This window comes from Pararge aegeria, chromosome 10 (assembly GCF_905163445.1).
Source record: "Pararge aegeria chromosome 10, ilParAegt1.1, whole genome shotgun sequence".
NCBI classification, from domain to species: domain Eukaryota; kingdom Metazoa; phylum Arthropoda; class Insecta; order Lepidoptera; family Nymphalidae; genus Pararge; species Pararge aegeria.
The window spans coordinates 13199466-13218181 of NC_053189.1; the positions used below are offsets into that span (position 1 = coordinate 13199466).

The window sequence follows — 18716 nt, forward strand, 5'->3', positions numbered from 1 at the left end:
CACGTGTCAACGAAAAACTTCGCTCTGAACCACGCGGCCTCCAAATAATGATAATAAATTATTATTAAAAGATTTGACTCATATTGACGGAGTAACTTGCGTACTTAGTATCTACATTGTTAGTCCCGTGTTTAGCATTCATGACTGCGGATCTAGAGTCCTGTGTTCAATGCAAGGGCACTTAAAAAAAGAGTTGGCAAACCTGTAATCAAGCGAGAAGCGTGGAGGACAAAACTCTTATGAAAAAGAGGCGAGTGTCACCAAGTAGTTAAAAACCTATATAATTTTAATCAATATTTAATCTATAAAATAAATGTAAAATATTAGTAGTTGTACCAACTGTATAATGTTAGCATGTATGGTAGTCACTACAAGCAGACATACTTGACGTTTCAAAAGTGCTTATATAAAGTACGAGTACCTAGGCATTTTTGAAAGAAATCAATTTTGAATTTTAACTTTATGCTCAGGGTATCAATTAATTACTTAAATAGTAATAAGAAAAAGAATTATGACGTAGCAATAGCCATAAAAGGTAAATCTATGTCGAAGAGGAACTGAGCAATAAAGGATACGGTATAATCCTGGTGGGATAGGATATTCAGTGAAATGTATATCACTAATGTGAACCTATTGCAAAATAAAAAAATAGATTATCCGCAAACTAACTTTATATAAGTATCCATTACTTGTTACGAAAAAAATTACCTCGAAAGCCTAAGCTTTCGAGGTAATTTTTTTTGTTACCACACAAGAAACTTTTGTATCATTATTGCGATGCCTTAAAGTTCAGTATTAAGTTTCTTGTGATATAAATTTATTTTCTAACTAAGGGGTATTGAAATAAATATAAACCTTTTACAGGTATTTAAGGCATCCCTGGTTATACGATCCTTATTCGGGTCTGAGTGATATAAGTATTTCTCTTAGACGAAATTCCGAATTTCAACATTTCCCTGCGACATATTCGCCGTCTATATTAAAATGTATTTCATGAAGCTGAATTCAATGTATTCTCAGAAATGTATCCAGTCGTTTTTATTGTAACGGTACATGTTCTGTCTACGTCTGAAAATGAAACGCGGGTGCGTCGCGTCACTCGCGATGTCTGCGTGCGCTTTCAAACGCTTCGGATTAAATAAACCCACTGATCCACTCATAGATATAACGCCGGTGGTGCGCTTACATCTTAGATCTCTCGTGATAAGGGAAATATTTGAATCGTAACGATCTAACTCTAACTCAGATGCAAAGTCAATTATTCCTTTAGTTAAATAGGCCGAGTACAGGGCATGGATCTCTTCCCATAATGAGAAGGAGTTAAGGCCGACAACCACGCTGGCCCAGCGCGGATTGGTAGACTTCACACACCTTTAAGGATATTGTTCAGAACCATCGGGCATGCTGGTTTCCTCACATGTTTTCTTTCACCGTTAAAGCAAGTGATATTTTGATTGCTTAAAACACACATAACTTACAAAATCTAGGTAATTTGGATTTGAGTTCGGCCCCCCGAAAGGGAAGTTGAAGTCTCACCGATTGGGCCATCACCGCTACACAGTGTTACTAAATAATCCCAGTATTAATACTATGTTCTAAAAGATCAGAAGACCAAGATCTCTATAATAGTATGGTAATAACTCCAAATAATCCAAATACATGCAGGTTATAAAATGGACATTGTAACAGTTAATCGATGAAAAATATTATATAAAGATAATGTAGGATAGCATACCCGCCATCCCCATAAAAGTAGTTAGTTCACTTTGCAGTAGGGAATATATTGCATAGTTAGAGTATAAGATTAAATAAAATAAAAAATACTCAACATTGATTGAAATAATATTTGAATACTCACTTCCAGGACTTGCTTCTAGTTAATCGTTCCTATACTTGATGAAATGTTACTTGCTAGCAGCTACTCTTAAATACATCGATACAAAAATATGAAGACACTATCGGTTGCGCTCCTTCATTCGCGACCGCCTCTATGCGCTCTGAAGCGGTGCAGATTAAATATTAATGCACTAGGCTGAGATGATAGTCCTTTAAGAGCCATAACACAACGCTTAATTAATCGATTTTGTGATTCAATTTTAATATAGCAATACAGCGAAGCATAGAATCGTTTATAACTTTTGTAGAGACATATAACCTTCATCGTTAATAGTCCCATAGCGCGTAAATAGCACGTAGATTCCATTAAACCAACTGTATGATTTTAACATATATGGCAGTCTCTAAAAACAGACATACTTGACGTTTTAAAAGTGCTTATAAAATACCTAGGCCTTTTTGAAATAAATAAATTTTGAATTTGATTTTGTATGTAAAAACGCTGCGTTAAAGATTTCGAACTATTGGGAATTTTAACTTTATGATCAGTGTATCTATTAGCTACAGGAATAGATGTTACTAGTATTTTATTTGAATCAAATACAATAATCTAGGGTTTAACTCATTTCGTTTATATTTACTATATCAAGGGCTGTTAACCATGATTTCATCCGCTTTTTTTCAGTGTAAATCCCGGTATTACGAGTATAAGTAGCTTATGTGCTATTCCAAAATATATTATCTGTGTACCAAATTTCATCCTGACCCGTTTAGCCGTTTTGCAACTTCAACATCCATCCAAACTTTCGTATTTATGATAGTAGTATGATATTTAATCATATCCGTAGTTGATAAGACTAAGAATTCAAAGTAACCTTTGAATTCATTGATATGCTTTCTGTCTATACAAAATTATTATGAAGACAGGCGCGGGCGCTCTCCATCACTCGCGACCGCCTCTTTGCGCTCTGAAGCGGCGCAGATTAAATATTAATGCACTAGGCTGAGATGATAGTCCTTTTAGAGCCGACATTATACACTGTGAATGCTTAATTAATCGATTTTGTGATTCAATTTAAATCTTGCGTTATTGTTTAACATAGAATAGTCTCTATCTATTGTAGAGACAGATCTATTCTTGTAAGTCATTTACCGTGTAACTAACATTCTTATGTAATCGTCGATATTAATTGGCACATGAATGCATTGGAGATGATGAAATAAAGCATTGGGTCACCTTATCCGTTACAGGTTGGCGGGTTTTTAAGAATTATATCACGTGTTACTTAGGTAATATAATAACAGTCAACAAACGGCAAGCATAATACCACCAATTTGTTAAAAAATCATTAGTAACTCACCTAACCTAACCCGTTCTCGAGCTGAAAATAAAAACAATTAGATATTCTTAACAGGACAGAGTAGAGTATTAGTTTACTGTGATTATAATATTATCAAATACGTAGGTACTTACTAACTTGGTGCGTTTAAAATTCAACCACAAAACCGAAGTTATTGAATTTGGCTCATATTATATTATAGGTATAGCTTGTATTCTAGAGATAGGATACTTCTACTTTTTATATGATAAACTGACTGTGATGTAATTCATATTATATTTTGTCTTACCCATGTTCCTTAGGCTGTTTAGTATTTTATCATGGACGTGTAATAATTTATATACCTAGTTATTAATACACAAAAAATATATACGAAATTAAAGAATGTTGTTATGTAGGTGTTAATATAAACTTGGCTTCCTCCTTTCTGCTAGTTAATATACGTGATCTCCGAACATAAACCATCTCTTTCCCCGCAGTTGCCTCATCAGTCGGCCAACAAATTAGTCGGTGTCACTACAATAATATACAATAAGCGTTGCTGTACACCGTAAGCCGGAGCGCGTCGTATAAATCGCTCAACACTGACGACTAATGTTTTGTATGGAGATTTCTTTCGACGAAACCGCAGCCGCGATACCAGTGGCCTTTATCTAGCGGTAAATTAATCCATGAAATTGATAAACGCGAGCAGTTTCTTTCTTTCTCCAGCTGCCGACATATCGACATAATTATTCTATTTGAATTTATGGGTACACAAGTGCTAAAGCCAGAGATAAACTATTATTTATTCTAAATTGACAAGCCCGGCTTTTCGTTTTTTTTTTTTTTTTAATTCCCGATAGTTAGTTTACTATCTTAAATAGTAACTGGCTGATCTGCTAGGGGATGTGCGGGTATAAATTAAGCCAATACTCCTAATCGCTTTCCATGCGAGGTAGTACCGGAGCTAAATCGCTGTGGTCAAAAGAGTGGTCACTAACCACGGAGGAAACTTATACATCAGAGTAGATGCAGACCAGAAATTATATTTTCCCCAAATTGCCCCTGGAATCGACCCTTAGATCTCCTACTTATAAGACCGCAGTCTCTCTATGCCAAGGACGTCGTTAAGAAATCCTTCAAAAAGGTTTGGAAGGCTGTATTATTTGAATTTTGTTCATTCTTACTGTTAATTCCGTACTAACCCGTTTGCTAACATGTAACCAGTTTACTTTGTCTGATCAAGATCATAAGATAGGTATGTACCAACTCAACCGTAAGACTGTCCTTTGAATCGTACGTTTTTTACGTGTCTATACCTTCGAACAAGGTGCATACTTTGTTCATACAAAATCTTAGGAAGTAAATTAATCGTACGATATATTAACCTAGATATAATTTTTTTACTTGAACTTTAGGGACACGGGAAATTATGCAAGTACAAGCAAACTTTTTTAATTGGACTGTAAGATACTTGAGTGCAGCTAAAAACTTTTTGATAGGTGCTATCGAGTAACAATGTTAAAGGCTGTTTTTTCTAATCTTCTAAAATATTTTAAACATAGAAATGGTATTTATTTACAACAAATAATTCAGTACGTAATAAACATTAATTCAAAGCTTAATATGTTAGGATTTATAACTTTACGGACACATGTATCCAAGATAGTAAATAACGTATTTTATCCTTTAAACTACTTTCATATTATCTTACGCAAACATTAAACTAAATAAATTTGACAAGTTCCAATTAATCTAGTAACATGTCTCCAAAGTTCAGTCTAGTTTCATGGTTTATTATGATATCATGTTCTATTCTCGGCCTATTGTGGCGTACGTGTGGTTTTATATTTGTTACTTCGAGGTCTTTAAGCTACCCGAATTTATAATCGTTTGATCAAAAAAAGCTGTTGAAAAAAACTAAAGTAAAGAAATAAATAAAAAATATAAAGGAAAAATAAATAAAGGAAAGGAAAATAAAGGAAATATTAAATAAATTTCTACATATAATAAAAAAATAAAATTGTATTATTTGTATAGTACGAATCAGTATATTATATATTTAAATAATGTTCAAGTTTTTTGCTCAAGTCCTAAATCTATTTAGAATGGTAATATGTCAGACGTTTAGATTTGCAGAAATACTTTTACGTTTCAACCCTGTTACAAATTCACCACAAGTGGTATTTTAAAACAACACCGTATTGTTCGAAGCTACAGAATGTTTTCTGTGTCGGCTATAAATCACATTAAAGAGAATTAGCAAATGTTGCAAAACCATGACGCCTCATGCCTACAAGGTCAACGCATTTGCAAAGAGTTTGGCGAATTCCATTTGAAAAAGACCTTTCTTGCATTGTCAAAGTAATCGATCTACTAATAGCCATTGAAAAGTGCCTATTATACTCTCACTTTCTTTGAAAGGAAATAATAATGAGATGAAAAATTTAAAGATTTGCATGGACCCACCAGGCAGGTAGTGTTCTTTAATCGGTCGATTTGTCTTATTGTCGGAGATGTCGTTTGTTTGTGCCCAGTGACCGCGACTGTGTTCGAGATAAAAGTAATAAATTACAAGGAACGGAAGGTGTTTGTAATGGCCGCCAGAGGTGTAGCACAGCATTAGCCGATGCACTTTTAGTCTTTCACTTAAACAATCGCCGGGTAAACTTAAAATTCCAGCGGCGTATTGAATAATCTAGAGCTGGCAACATTGTTAAGTGATCATTTCAGGTAGACGAAAGTATAACCTACCAGCATAGCCCGTTGTGTTTTTTTACGGCTCTTCTCGATGGACTATGCCTTCCGAACCGGTGGTGGAGTCACTACAAACAGACTAACTTGACGTTTAAAATTCTTATAAACTGGGCCTACTTGAAATAAATGAATTCTGAAATTTTAATTAAGAATTTTGATGAGTGCAGATATCTTGAGAAGGGAACCTGCAATGTAACAACTATCTTACCTAAAATAAGGCAACTCTACTAGCTCCCGCGTGAATACCTGCAAAAATTTTAATAGTAATTTTTGAATTTAGAATTTTGTAAAACTTAAACTTTATTTATTTATAGCTTTATTCGGGCAACTAGACATCCGTTTGTTGCACGGGGAGATTTTCTTTGTAGGTATTATACATACGCATTAAAGGTGCCTTTTTTAACTTTTTAGTAGGGGGTAGCAGACTGCAACATAATTTTATCTATCAGGGATGTTATAAATACCTATAGTAATTCTGAACTACACTCAATTAGCATATCTTCTTCCTTGTATACTTGTTAAAGTTAAGTTATAAATTATAGGCGATACGAAACTTGTTCAGCTAGATTTATTATAAAATTAATATTCAATTAGCTTTCCGCACATGCACGCTGGCTGGGCGTATATTATTATATTTAATTTATGACATCATTTACCGCCGATATTTTTTAAATTATGACCGGTTTACCGGTTTCACGTTCATGGTGGGTAATTGTGAACGTGATCAATTTAGGAAGCTTTCGAATATCTCTTAGGTGTTTTAATTAAACTTTTAAATGTAGAGTTTACAGAATTTTAAATGCATTGAGGTTGTTTTAGTTTGATTGATTATTATTTTAACGACCCTTTTGTGTATTTTTACTAAACCTCTTCAACAGTATTTCATGAGCTTCATTGGATGTAAAATATATATTTTAAAATCGTTATGTTAAATTACCCATGTTTCAACATCAAATGGGAAATAATTACATACGAATATACAAATATGTGCATTGGTTTAAAAATTTAAATTATAAACATTATGAATTCAAGTCAAACTAAGGCAGTTGTGTTTTTATTTTTTATTCAAAAATAGGAACGAAAAAAGTTAGAAATTCAAATCCCACGCAATGGCTATTTTGTGATATTTCGCGTATATTTAAAAGTACCTACTGTTGATCATAGTAAGGTGATCTTCTAAAACTCTTCATCTGAATTAAGTTAAATTGGGATTAGCAAAGCTATAATATACCTATCTATCCTTTGATACATAAGAAGATATGTAATAGTTTGGCTAATCATTATTAGTTAACTGGACATATAAAATCTGCATAAACCCTAGAACGACTGCATTCCTTTCTTCTCAAACAAATAATAATGTTTACAGCAAATAAAATTTTGAGTTTGTTAATAAAATCTAAAGTTAGGTCAGATTAGTCGTAAACATAAATATTCTGAATATATTTTCTTATTTTTTATGCACTTGGTTTTTATTGCGTAAAATTATGATCCAGGTTTTATTATATAATTTTTGCTTAAATAATAATGGTCTTAAACTATCAAACTGTCCTGTCCTTTACGATTATGAAGTTTTTCACAAAAATCGATGTGTCCATGTATGCTGCTACATACATACCTACCTTATAAGTTATAAGTAATAATAATATTAGTCCTTCCAAAAAACGAACACACCACGGGTTATCCAAGATTCATATCTACGTATTATTTTATAATTAATACCGCCTCATACATTATACGCACTGTATAGTATACAATATATTGTGTGTGTAACATTTATATTATATCTTATAATATAATCATATCTTATAATTGCCAACCCACTACAGGGCACAATGATTATAGATTTAGTCCACGACGTTGGCCCAGTGCGGAATGGTGGACTTCACACGCCTTTGAGAATATTATTGAGAATGGTACCGTTTATTAAAATACTTAATTTCGAGATTATACGTCTAATCATAATTATTTGTATAACAGTAAGAGTAATAGTAAGAACATTCCTAAGGATCTAATTTGGAGTCTCCTCTTTTACTGAAATCTATAGAATTATATAGAACTACAATGAGCACATAGTTATATTTTTGTCGATCATAAATATTATATGCGAGATATAGTCGCCACTCGCTATGGCTTGGAAATAGACTATCGAAAAGCACCAATAGGAATTTATCACCGGCGCCGTCTCCCGCGCACTAATTTATTGCGCGCTATGTAAATGTTTACAAGATATTAGTGTCCATAATATTTCTACGTCGTGATTAGCTCACGAAATGAAAAATTCGCTCTTAATGCCGTGTTTTGTACCGAGCCCCAATCAGATATCGGGAACCCTTTTATGTAGCCTGTAGGTATTACCTGGTCGTAAATTTTATCAGTTGTTACCTAAAAAAAATTATATACTTAACTAGCTGTTGCCCGCGACTTCGTCTGCGTTGGATTTTTTTTTTGGTATGGCATTAAATTTAAATGTAGTTGTAAAAATAAATAAAGTATTCAGTATCGCTAAGCCTTAAAGGGGTTTGCTGCTGTCCGCTGAGGAGTTCTGTCCTCTATCTCAAACCACAGTTTGGGCAAAATTAAACACATATTATATAACACATATATAGTACAAAATAATTATTTAAATCGGTTATAATTTGTCGGAGTTATGGTGTAAAATCGATAAACACTTTCATCCCCTCTCCCAAAGGAAGCTTAATGTCTGAATAAAAAAGTATCCTATATTACTTGTCTTTCACTCACTTCCAAGAATATGTGTACAAAGTTTCATGTTGATCGGTTAAGTAGTTTTTGCATGAAAGCGTAACAAACAAACTTACATTGACATTTATAATATTACGCTGCCAAGAACGCGGGCTTTATTGATGTATCTAGCTGATATTTTTCGGAAAAAATGAGACAGAACCTCTATAATCAGAAGAGGCAATTTAAAGTGATGAAAATAACACCTTATAGGTGCCTGCGCTTTTACCAAATTTTGCCGAACTAAATAAACACAAAGCAGAAGATTTTGGATCCATCACATATTCATCGTAAATAAAAAGTTGGAAGACCTCTTACTAAGTGGCCAGACTATACCCAGTGAGTCGCTAGTTTACGCTAGAATCGCGCAGTACAAAGAAAGCTATGGAGAGTGGAAATACCTCCAAAAGTTAAGCTGTCGACGTTGATTGGTTAAAAATATTCATAACCCACACCGAACATATATAATTTTAAAACCCTACGAATCTATTTAAAATATACGATGCGATGAACTTTATTTAAGTATGAAAATTGAAATAATGTATGACGTAGTTCCGAAAAACGAAACGTTCTACGGGATGATTACAATATTTGGGGGCCTCATGTTTTTAATTAAAAATTTATTTCATTCATTTATTTATTATTTAAGTTAACTCGTTAGTCTAGTAGTTACCAAGCCAATATCGTTTACAGAACCATGATAGGTAGTTTACTACAAAAAAGACATATTTCCCAATAAAAACGGACCGTTAAAAATTTCAAAAATTAAAGCCCATGATCTCGCGGTGGAACAGCTTGGTGGGTCTATGCTCTAATAACCTCTCTCCTATGAGAGCGCTTGTTCGTAGCAGTGAGGCGTTAATAGGCGTATGCTGATAAACAGAAGGAGATACGACGTATAAAGTATTTGAATTGGGACTTTATAAGTATAAACTTCTATTTAGGAACCCGTATATTAGAACGCCGATAAAACAGTGTCCAATCGCATATTCCAACCAACAAATAAAAGAAAAAGATTGGACGAATAATACTTGAAGCACGATGTGGGTAGCGTTTTAAGTAGACTCCTGATAGGTAGGCGACAAGTAAAAATAATTAGTAGTGGTCAAACCGCGATAAAACAGCACCATTTGAAATTAAACTTTATTTTAAATTCAGTAAATTCCACTATGAGTTCAGCCAATGGATTATATCTTTGCGATTATTCACAGGAGGGATTAGTAGCTTGACGGCATGACCTTTAAGGAATTAGTGAGGACTATGATTAATAAATGTACCCACCTACCTTCTTAGCGCTAAGATGCCGCCTTTTAAATTCTCGTATGGAAGACTAAATATCATATGAATTGCATTGGATTCCCATCCATATAATAAACTGAGTTTACCAGAAGTGAAAAATATGTTAATCAACATATAGTTTTCGTTTCGTAAAACGGGGTAATAACCCAGTGGTTAGAGCTTCGGCTTCCCTTCAGGGCCACTAGACTATTTCGGACTCCATTGCGGACTAGCACGCTCTAACTTTCGTAGTTATGCGCGTTTTTAATTTAAGCAATTAAAATATCACTTGCTTTAACGGTAAAGGAAACATCGTGAGAAACCTGCATGATTGAGAGTTTTTTATAATGTTCTTAAAGATGTGAGAATTCTACTAATCCGTAGTTCACCAGTGTGGTGGACTTCGGTCATAAGCCTTCTCAATCTGAGAGATGTGTGTCCTGTAGTGGTTCGGTAATAGGTCGTTAATGATGATGAAAGTAAAGTATTTATTTCATGTTGAAAAACACATACCTAACTATTCAAAAATCCATACATCACATCTCCGTCGGTAGGGTTTGAACAAGCCATGTCCTAAGCCTCCCTCAAGACAATAAGTTATATTACAATAAGTTATTATTATATTACGAAAGGTAGATTTCTATGTATAAAAAATACTTCAAAAAATATCTACAAAATGATCTAGGCTCCAAATAAAGTCTAAATATTTGAAACTAGGAACCAAACTCCAGCTCAGAATTCAGAATATAGTCTAGATCTAAATTTAAATAACTGGTCAAGTACGCATCGAGGTGTAAGGTAGTGTTCTGTAGAAAAATAAACACTACATGGTGGTGGTAATTTAAGTTTACAATTGTGCACATATTTCAGTATGCAAGGTAAAAAAAAAAACAGAAAATCACAGTTGAAGATAATATTATTTAGAAATTGGTACTAAATTATGAAAATTAAGCTTAATTTGATATACTCCGCGAAAAGGAGGAAGGAGTAGTCTTTTCGCGGAGTATAGCAAATTTACTTCTATCCAAAATTTGTACCATCCTAGTAAGTTACTAGTATAACTTTGGCACGCAGCTACGCTCTTCAATAATATCACATACAAATTTGAATAAATATATATTATTATAATATTAATTTAAAGTTAAATAAGTTTACCAAGTTAAATGCAATTTTAACTTTTGTAGACTATGAATAAAATGATTGCTTTAAATCTGACAGATAGACAAACAAAAACCTAGCAAACTAAGTTAGTAAATAATCAATAGAATCAAAAATGTTAAGATCAGATAATAAAGTTAGTTGAGTGATCCTATCGAAGAATAGGAAATGAATAGCACCATTAAATTAAATAATATTTCTGAAAATTTTGTATAAGATTGATTACCTAGGTACTATGTTATATGTATTATGTTCTATGTTTATTTTATGTTAATTTAGTTTAAAATCGTAATATTTCACTAATGTTTACTGTACCACCTACTAATTTCGTATAGCATTTTCTAGTACGCCGTTGGTTGCCTGGAAGAGATCGCTATTTAGCGATAAGGCCGCCAAATTGTACGTTCTACCTTATTGTGCTGTTGTATTTGTATCTCTGTAAATTTTCTCTGTGGTGTACAATAAAAGTGTATTCATTCATTCATACCTAGGTATATTATAAGCTAATTTAAGGCTAAAATGTATGTACATATTTCCAACTTAGTCTTTGACCACCTAGGGAACTCTAATAAAAACTCATCCGCTATTCATGATTTATGTGGCTGTTTATATTGAATATTATCTATAGGATGACCTGTTTGACGATGCACCGACTACTTGTAATGGGCAGATGGTATTCATTTGCTCCTAGCAACCAGTTTTTTTATGACGTACGTACCCAGCGCCTAGATTTCAGGTGTACATACGATCGGAATATTTAAGATTATACTAAGTATTCCATCCAGTATCGAACAGGGCTTCAGTTTGAATTTTTGAAGTAAAGATGGCCCTGCGTTTCCGAAGTTAGTGAGAACTAACGTGTTCTTGATGTGAGGTAAATTAAAGCGCTATTTTAGTAATTAGTTATGTGGGTACATGGATATATTTTTCAGTCTGTGTTTATGAGATGACTAGATGTGCTTTGCGGCTTCACCATCATTAACTACGAGACGAGCATACCCGCTATGTAGTTTACAATCATTAATGAGCTACTTAACGTAAAGCTTTTTATAAACAAACTGTTCAGATGATTTTAAGCACAGATTAAAAGGATAGCGATGTAACTTCTTACAACATATTTTAACAAAAGAACGAGGTGTGCGCGTACAATACATCTATTTTTGTTCATTAGATAATACGTACACCTTATTAAGGTATTTTTTTAAGATGATATATTATAATATACCAAGTTGTTTTACCATTTATGTCAGGAAAATCTTAGTCACTCTTATTTATGCATGTGTTGATGTTTGAGAAATGAACCATTAAAAAAAACGGAAAAATATTAGAACTATTACAATAAAGCGATATTTATCAATTTAAATAATAAATTTTTGTTAACGAAGGTGTTTTGTAATGATTATTGGGTTTGCCTGTTTGAAAATTTCAAATAAAAAAAAATCAGTATAAAGTATCATTAGCATGCGTACGTGCGCACAAACATGACATTTCGCCACTCTTTGCTTTTTGGACGGGAATGGTTACCCCAAACAGGAGGGGGTAGCATAGTGTTGTGCCCCTAATAATAGAGAGAAGCGTGTACACAATGGGCAAGCAAGTTGGTCATCGGATTGCTAGACCAGTTTTTACCGGTGCCGCTTCTTCCCGACACTCACTCTAGCCTCCTTTGCTTATCAGTCCAATCATCACATAGAATTGACCACATTAAAATACACATGACACTTTTATTACATGTATTCTGTTTTCATCTTGATGTCATTAGTCATACCCTCTTTGATGTTTTATAGCTAAACATTTTTATGTTGGCATATCTAGGCCGTTATTAAGTATCCACGTTGATGGAAAGATGTAAGAAAAATATTTCGTATAGCCTGTGATCATTTTTCTTATAGATCCAGTTTGAGTGGAATAAGCGATTAAATTATACATTAAACAAGCGGCCCAAATAAATGAAAATCACGAATACCGTTTATAAATACGTCCGTAGATTATTTTTCTTATATTCCTTATTTTTACGTCGAAAATATTACTATGTTTAAAATATGTTGTTTATGCTAGAGGTTTGAGTACTTACTAATAAAATGATAAATAATACTTACTTACTCGTACTATCTAATAAAATGCTCTAGATTCAAGCGGTCATATATGCATAAAAATTGGAAGAAGCTATATCTATATAAGCGGAAGGGCTTGTAGTGGTCAGGGCTTTGACTTCAGTTTCGGGGAGGCGAGTTCAAACCCCGGCACATACCTCTAACTTTCCAAGTTACTCGTATGTGCTTTCAATGCAATTAAATAGAACTTGCTTTAACGATGGAGGGTGTTTTCTTCCATCGTTAAAGCAAGTTTGATTTTATAGGAATATTGAAAATCCTTAAAGGCGTTGCTGCGTGTCGTTGTCGACTACTGCCTAACCCCTTCTCATTCTGGGAATCCGTGTCCCATAGTGGGCTGCTGATGGCTGGTGAATATCATGATGATACCAATAAAATAACAGTCCAACTGACTAACTTATCAATTCCTAGCCCAAACCCTGGGGCGTAAAAAAGAAGAACTCCTATTTTTTAGGAGGACATAAAACAATTTACGCGCGTTTTGGGTTTTAACATTCTCTATGGAGATTTCAAAAGGAATATATTTGTTTGCAAATATCTATCCACAGTTTAAATTAGGAAATATTCTAAAAAAATCTAAGTACTTATCATCGAAATCGTCCCCAGACACAGGCAGTTTTAAATTTCAAATTTTAGACTCATCCATAGGTATTACTAGAAGTCATTCGTTTAAAATTCGACCATGCAATATGTCTAGACTCAGACGGAATATCAAATGGTCTGTGACCTAGAATTACCTACTTTAGATAAAAGAGAATTTCTTTTTTTTAAAGTGATAAAAATCTTTAGGTACTTAAAACTCTTATTGGGTTTAATTATAGCAAGTGAAAGAGGTATTGAGATACTAATTAATCATTTGAAAACTTAGTTGCAAATATCTCTGAATAATCAAAGGTGTGTAGTCTCCATAAGCTACAGTTATTTCATATAAACGTTTACTTGACCCAATGTTTTATCACTATTTTGTAATGATCTATTTACGAGACATTAATTGCTACCCACGTCACGAAATGCGATGATAATAAATTAACACTCAACACTATTATCTTATTAAAACCTTAAGATTAAAAATAGCAGCTACCTCGATATCCCGTCCAGTGGAAGCGAAGCTTTCGGATCATGAATATCTAGTGACAACACCACGAATCTTGATATATTGCAAAATAATGTAACAGGCACCTATTTTGTCACCGTGACATATCGCCTATACCTGTTCTGATGGTTTTTTTTATGCTACAGTCATCTGCACTTCCTAATCATGGGCAGCTACTTCAAATCAGAATTTTGATTTAAGCATTTTATCAAAATCACCATATATGTGAATTCACATTGAAATTCATAATATGCCCTCGTATTGTGTCCATTCGTTTCGTCTCTGTACAAGGATTATGTTAAAATAATGCTGCCAGGCAGTTGTTTGTGCATCGGCCTGTCACTAACATTTCAATCTCATAGGGTTTTTGCTGCAACATCACTTGTAGTACTTCGGAGGACATCAATATTTATAGTTTTTAAACATCTTTATCGACGCGGGTTTGACATGTCGGACGGAATAAGGGAGAATATCGAACGCTTGTGCTGTATTTATTACCGTCGCATTTCTTTTATGTGTTGATCGTTCTGTTTGTATTAATAATTTCAGTTGCTTTAGTTTATAAGCTGCACTTATGATTCATCATTCCGAGGAGACCGAAGTTGTCAATAAAGTTGATAAACAAACGATAATAGTCGGTTATTTCGAAAGCGATTCATTAGTGGTCGAGGCTGCTTAAAGAAATGTAACAAATGACACAGTTTAATTTGGAAGACAGAGTCGGACAGGTCGCATATCGATCACATGTGGACTGGCGAGCGTCCAAGCCGACCAAGTGGTGGGCTGCACCGGCGACGTGCCGTGACAGGTGCGCGCGAGGCATGCAACCCATGACTCTCTGCTCGCCAGTCGCCAGTCGTCTGAATGTTCACACCACGCTCAAGACAATCTTTCAACTACCTACTAAATTTTTACCTGCCCACAACGTATTTTATAAATATTACAATTTACTAATTTTATCAAAAATAAGTAAATTAAGATAATTATATTTATCCTTCTTAATTACATTACCCTCAAATAATTCATAACTTTGTTACAAATCAATCAACATTTAGACAAAGTACTATCCAATAAATCATTTCGGAGACGTTTAAGATAATAAATTGAAGTGCGCTTTATAAATTCTTAACAGAAATCTCGTCTTGAATCGTGCGCATTGCCGCAAGCTGTACATCACAATCGAGCAAGCGTGGCAAGGCACGAAGACGATCGAGCCAACTATTCATTGGCGCTCAAACGGGCATTCAGTTCTAAATATTAACGTGCCTCTCTTATAACTAGTATAGTGCATAATTAACGTCTGTCGTGAACGTACTAAAATTGTCACATTATATGCAACGTTATTAATCGTCTCCTCTTACCATTTCAGGTACAGTGAACGCGAATGGAGAGACAAAACGCCAGAGGACGTCATACACCCGGTACCAGACGCTAGAACTCGAGAAAGAGTTCCACTTCAACCGGTACCTGACGCGGAGGAGACGGATCGAGATCGCGCACGCGCTCTGCCTCACCGAGCGCCAAATCAAAATCTGGTTCCAGAATCGGCGCATGAAGTGGAAGAAAGAGCATAAAATGGCATCGATGAATATCGTTCCGTATCATATGAATCCTTATGGCCATCCTTACCAATTTGACCTTCACCCGAGTCAATTTGCTCACTTGTCAGCATAGGATCAGTGGAATTTTTCGAATAGTGGATAACTGATTTACTAACTTTATTAGTCGGCCGTTGTTAAGACGGAGTTGCATGTAACATCATTGCGGCGTATGTGATGTTACAGCAACTAGACTAGATCAGTTATTCGCTGTTCGAAAAATTTCTTTACACTGATTTGTTGAAAGGTTTCGTTGTGACATTCAGTGACGTTTGAAAAACAAAGTGTGTTTGTGTCGAAATGCTAAAATGAAACAGAAGAAGAAGAAGAATAACAGCAAACAGTGCATCATTCTTATTTCCTTATTTTAAGTCTACAATATGTAAATAATCTTTATCTTTTTTAAACTCTTAAGTTGCAGCTATGTTATTATACAAATAACTAAGGCACTTCCACTAGCGAGTATACGGTGTCGATAGAGTCGCCGTACCATCAAATTCAATTTTACCTAATACGGACAATAAACACGCGGCCAATCCGCACTGGACTAGCGAGGTGGTTTACGGCCTTAACCCCTTCTCATTGTGGGAGGAGGCCCGTGCCCTGTAGTGGCCCAGCTATGGGTTGATATGACGATGATTATAATAACATGCGTTAGGACGAATCATACTTATGTCGCAATATCTCACGATTCTCTCGCTCGCGGAAGTGCACCTTTAAAAATCAACATAAATGTGTCAAATTGTTGATGTAGAAAGATTTTTGCCTAGTCATAAGCTATAAATTTGATCTGCAATATAATCTTTAAATTGTATTATATAAACAAATTACGAATAATAGTGTAAATTGTGATGGCTAGTTAGAAAATAGGATAGGAGTGTTTGTTAGATTTCAAATATTAAAAATATCAAACAACATACAAACTTAATGTCATAGTAAATGGTAATTTTGTATAGAGTAGCCGTCACGCAAAGTAACAAATTCGGAAATGTACAGGGATAAGGTAAATTTTTGGCGAATTCAAAACAAAATATGATTATCGGGAATACGAATCATTTTTACTGAAATCACTTAATTAGTAAAGAATATAATAATGTTATAGATTAGCAAGGGCTTGTAAGCATGCTGTGAACTTGATTACAGAATATAAGCTCAGTTAATTTAGAAATCTGTGAATACGTAGTAATTTCTTCTTAACGTGTAAATATTAACTAAATTGTCAATAGTAAGTATCTGAAAAAGTTTAATATATTCACTATAGTTTAAACTTTTTCGACGAACTGTTTTATGTTCCTGTTCTTAGCTGTAAATAACAAATAATATGAATATGATTATAAAATCATGGTTAATAGCATTATCGTTTAGAATATCTATAAATAGTTTTAAATGTCCACCAACGATACCAACTTATTAATTCATATGACTAATGCGTACTTTAAAATCTTTAATGTCGTATTTGTAAAATGTACTTAAAATATAATTAGTGTGTAAAGATTTTTTTAATTTCTTCTTTAAAGTATTCTAATGTTACCTCTATTTCACTCTTATTATCCTTCCGTTAGTTCTGCAGTTTCATTTAAAATTTGTTTTGTTATAACTTCGTAAAATGTCGTGGTCAGCTGTGATATTTTGTTAAATTTTATTCTTAAGTGAAATATCTTTTTGAGTTTCATATTTAAAAACTGGTTGTGTGGTTGTATCATTTTCTAATTAATTTCAACTTTTTATCTTACTGGTTTTATTTATTGTTTGTAAATAGTAGGTTTGGTCACATAGAGTTATTAAATAATATTCAAATCTTAATTAATAGGATGCTCATGTTATTGCTTAAATAACGTTTTCTCTTTTGTAAATTATGTTGTGCAATAGGACGTGGCCTATTATTCAAACTGTCTCTATTATTTCCTATTTTGTATAATATTGTTTATTTACTTGTGTTATTTCTTTCTAAATAATAAATATAAATATCTTTATCGTTCATTCCAGTTAAATGAGAGCTCTAGTGAAGTATGCTACATGATCATTTAAATTATTGTATTGTATGAATAAAGTGTATTATTAAATTTGAGAAAATTGGTGAAAATGATAAAATAAATTATGAATAAAGACATGTTTTTTTTTTCAAGCAAGTTTAAAATAGGAAAATTCATGAGCCGATATTGTTTAGTGTGAAGTTTGATTATCACGAGAGTATTAGATTGAATATCTATCAATGCAAAATATATTTTCCATAATCCAATACGTAGGTACTTCCTTTACCTACAATGTATGTTCCATCAATCCGATCATAAAAAAAATAGAGATGAGACGGAGACGATTTGGATGCACATAAACTACACACGTAACCTTTTCAGACTTTTTAAGTATTTTTTTGAACAATTTGAATTTTAAGCTAAATGTTTTTTATTATTTAGGAGCTAAAACAGAAAACTATTAATAAATACTAAAAAATATCTCGCAGAGGAAAATTGTTAACAGTGTTCATTTCAAACATTTGCTGCAACCGCCAGCTCGACGCCTCCATTCGTATTGAGTGATGATAAATGATAGTACCAATGACAACCTGCGAGGGGGCGCCGGGGTACCACGTGCCAACAAAGAGTCGAAAAATGTGAAGGTTGCTTTAGTTTGTAGGTCGCGGGCGCGTATTGGAGCCTGAACATATAAATCATTCTGTCGGAATATTTTGCTTTATACTTTTCTGCGGCTGTATCCGGTGTAACCTATAGATGAATAACTATCTAGTTTTACGTACGATTTTGGAAATAATTTATAAATATTTATACGAGGTTGCGCTGTCCACCTCCATGCACCATGG

The 18716-nt window shown here is 33.7% G+C and overlaps 1 protein-coding gene across 1 annotated transcript in view; it reads left to right on the plus strand.

The window, feature by feature from the left end:
• Positions 1 to 16001, plus strand: part of LOC120627113 (homeotic protein Sex combs reduced-like) — a 48464-nt gene extending 32463 nt beyond the window's left edge. The window contains exon 3 of the mRNA XM_039894969.1: positions 15670 to 16001. Within this exon, the coding sequence (XP_039750903.1) occupies positions 15670 to 15974 (305 nt within the window). The 3' untranslated portion in view covers positions 15975 to 16001. The remainder of the gene's footprint in view (positions 1 to 15669) is intronic.
• Positions 16002 to 18716: the final 2715 nt, after the last annotated feature.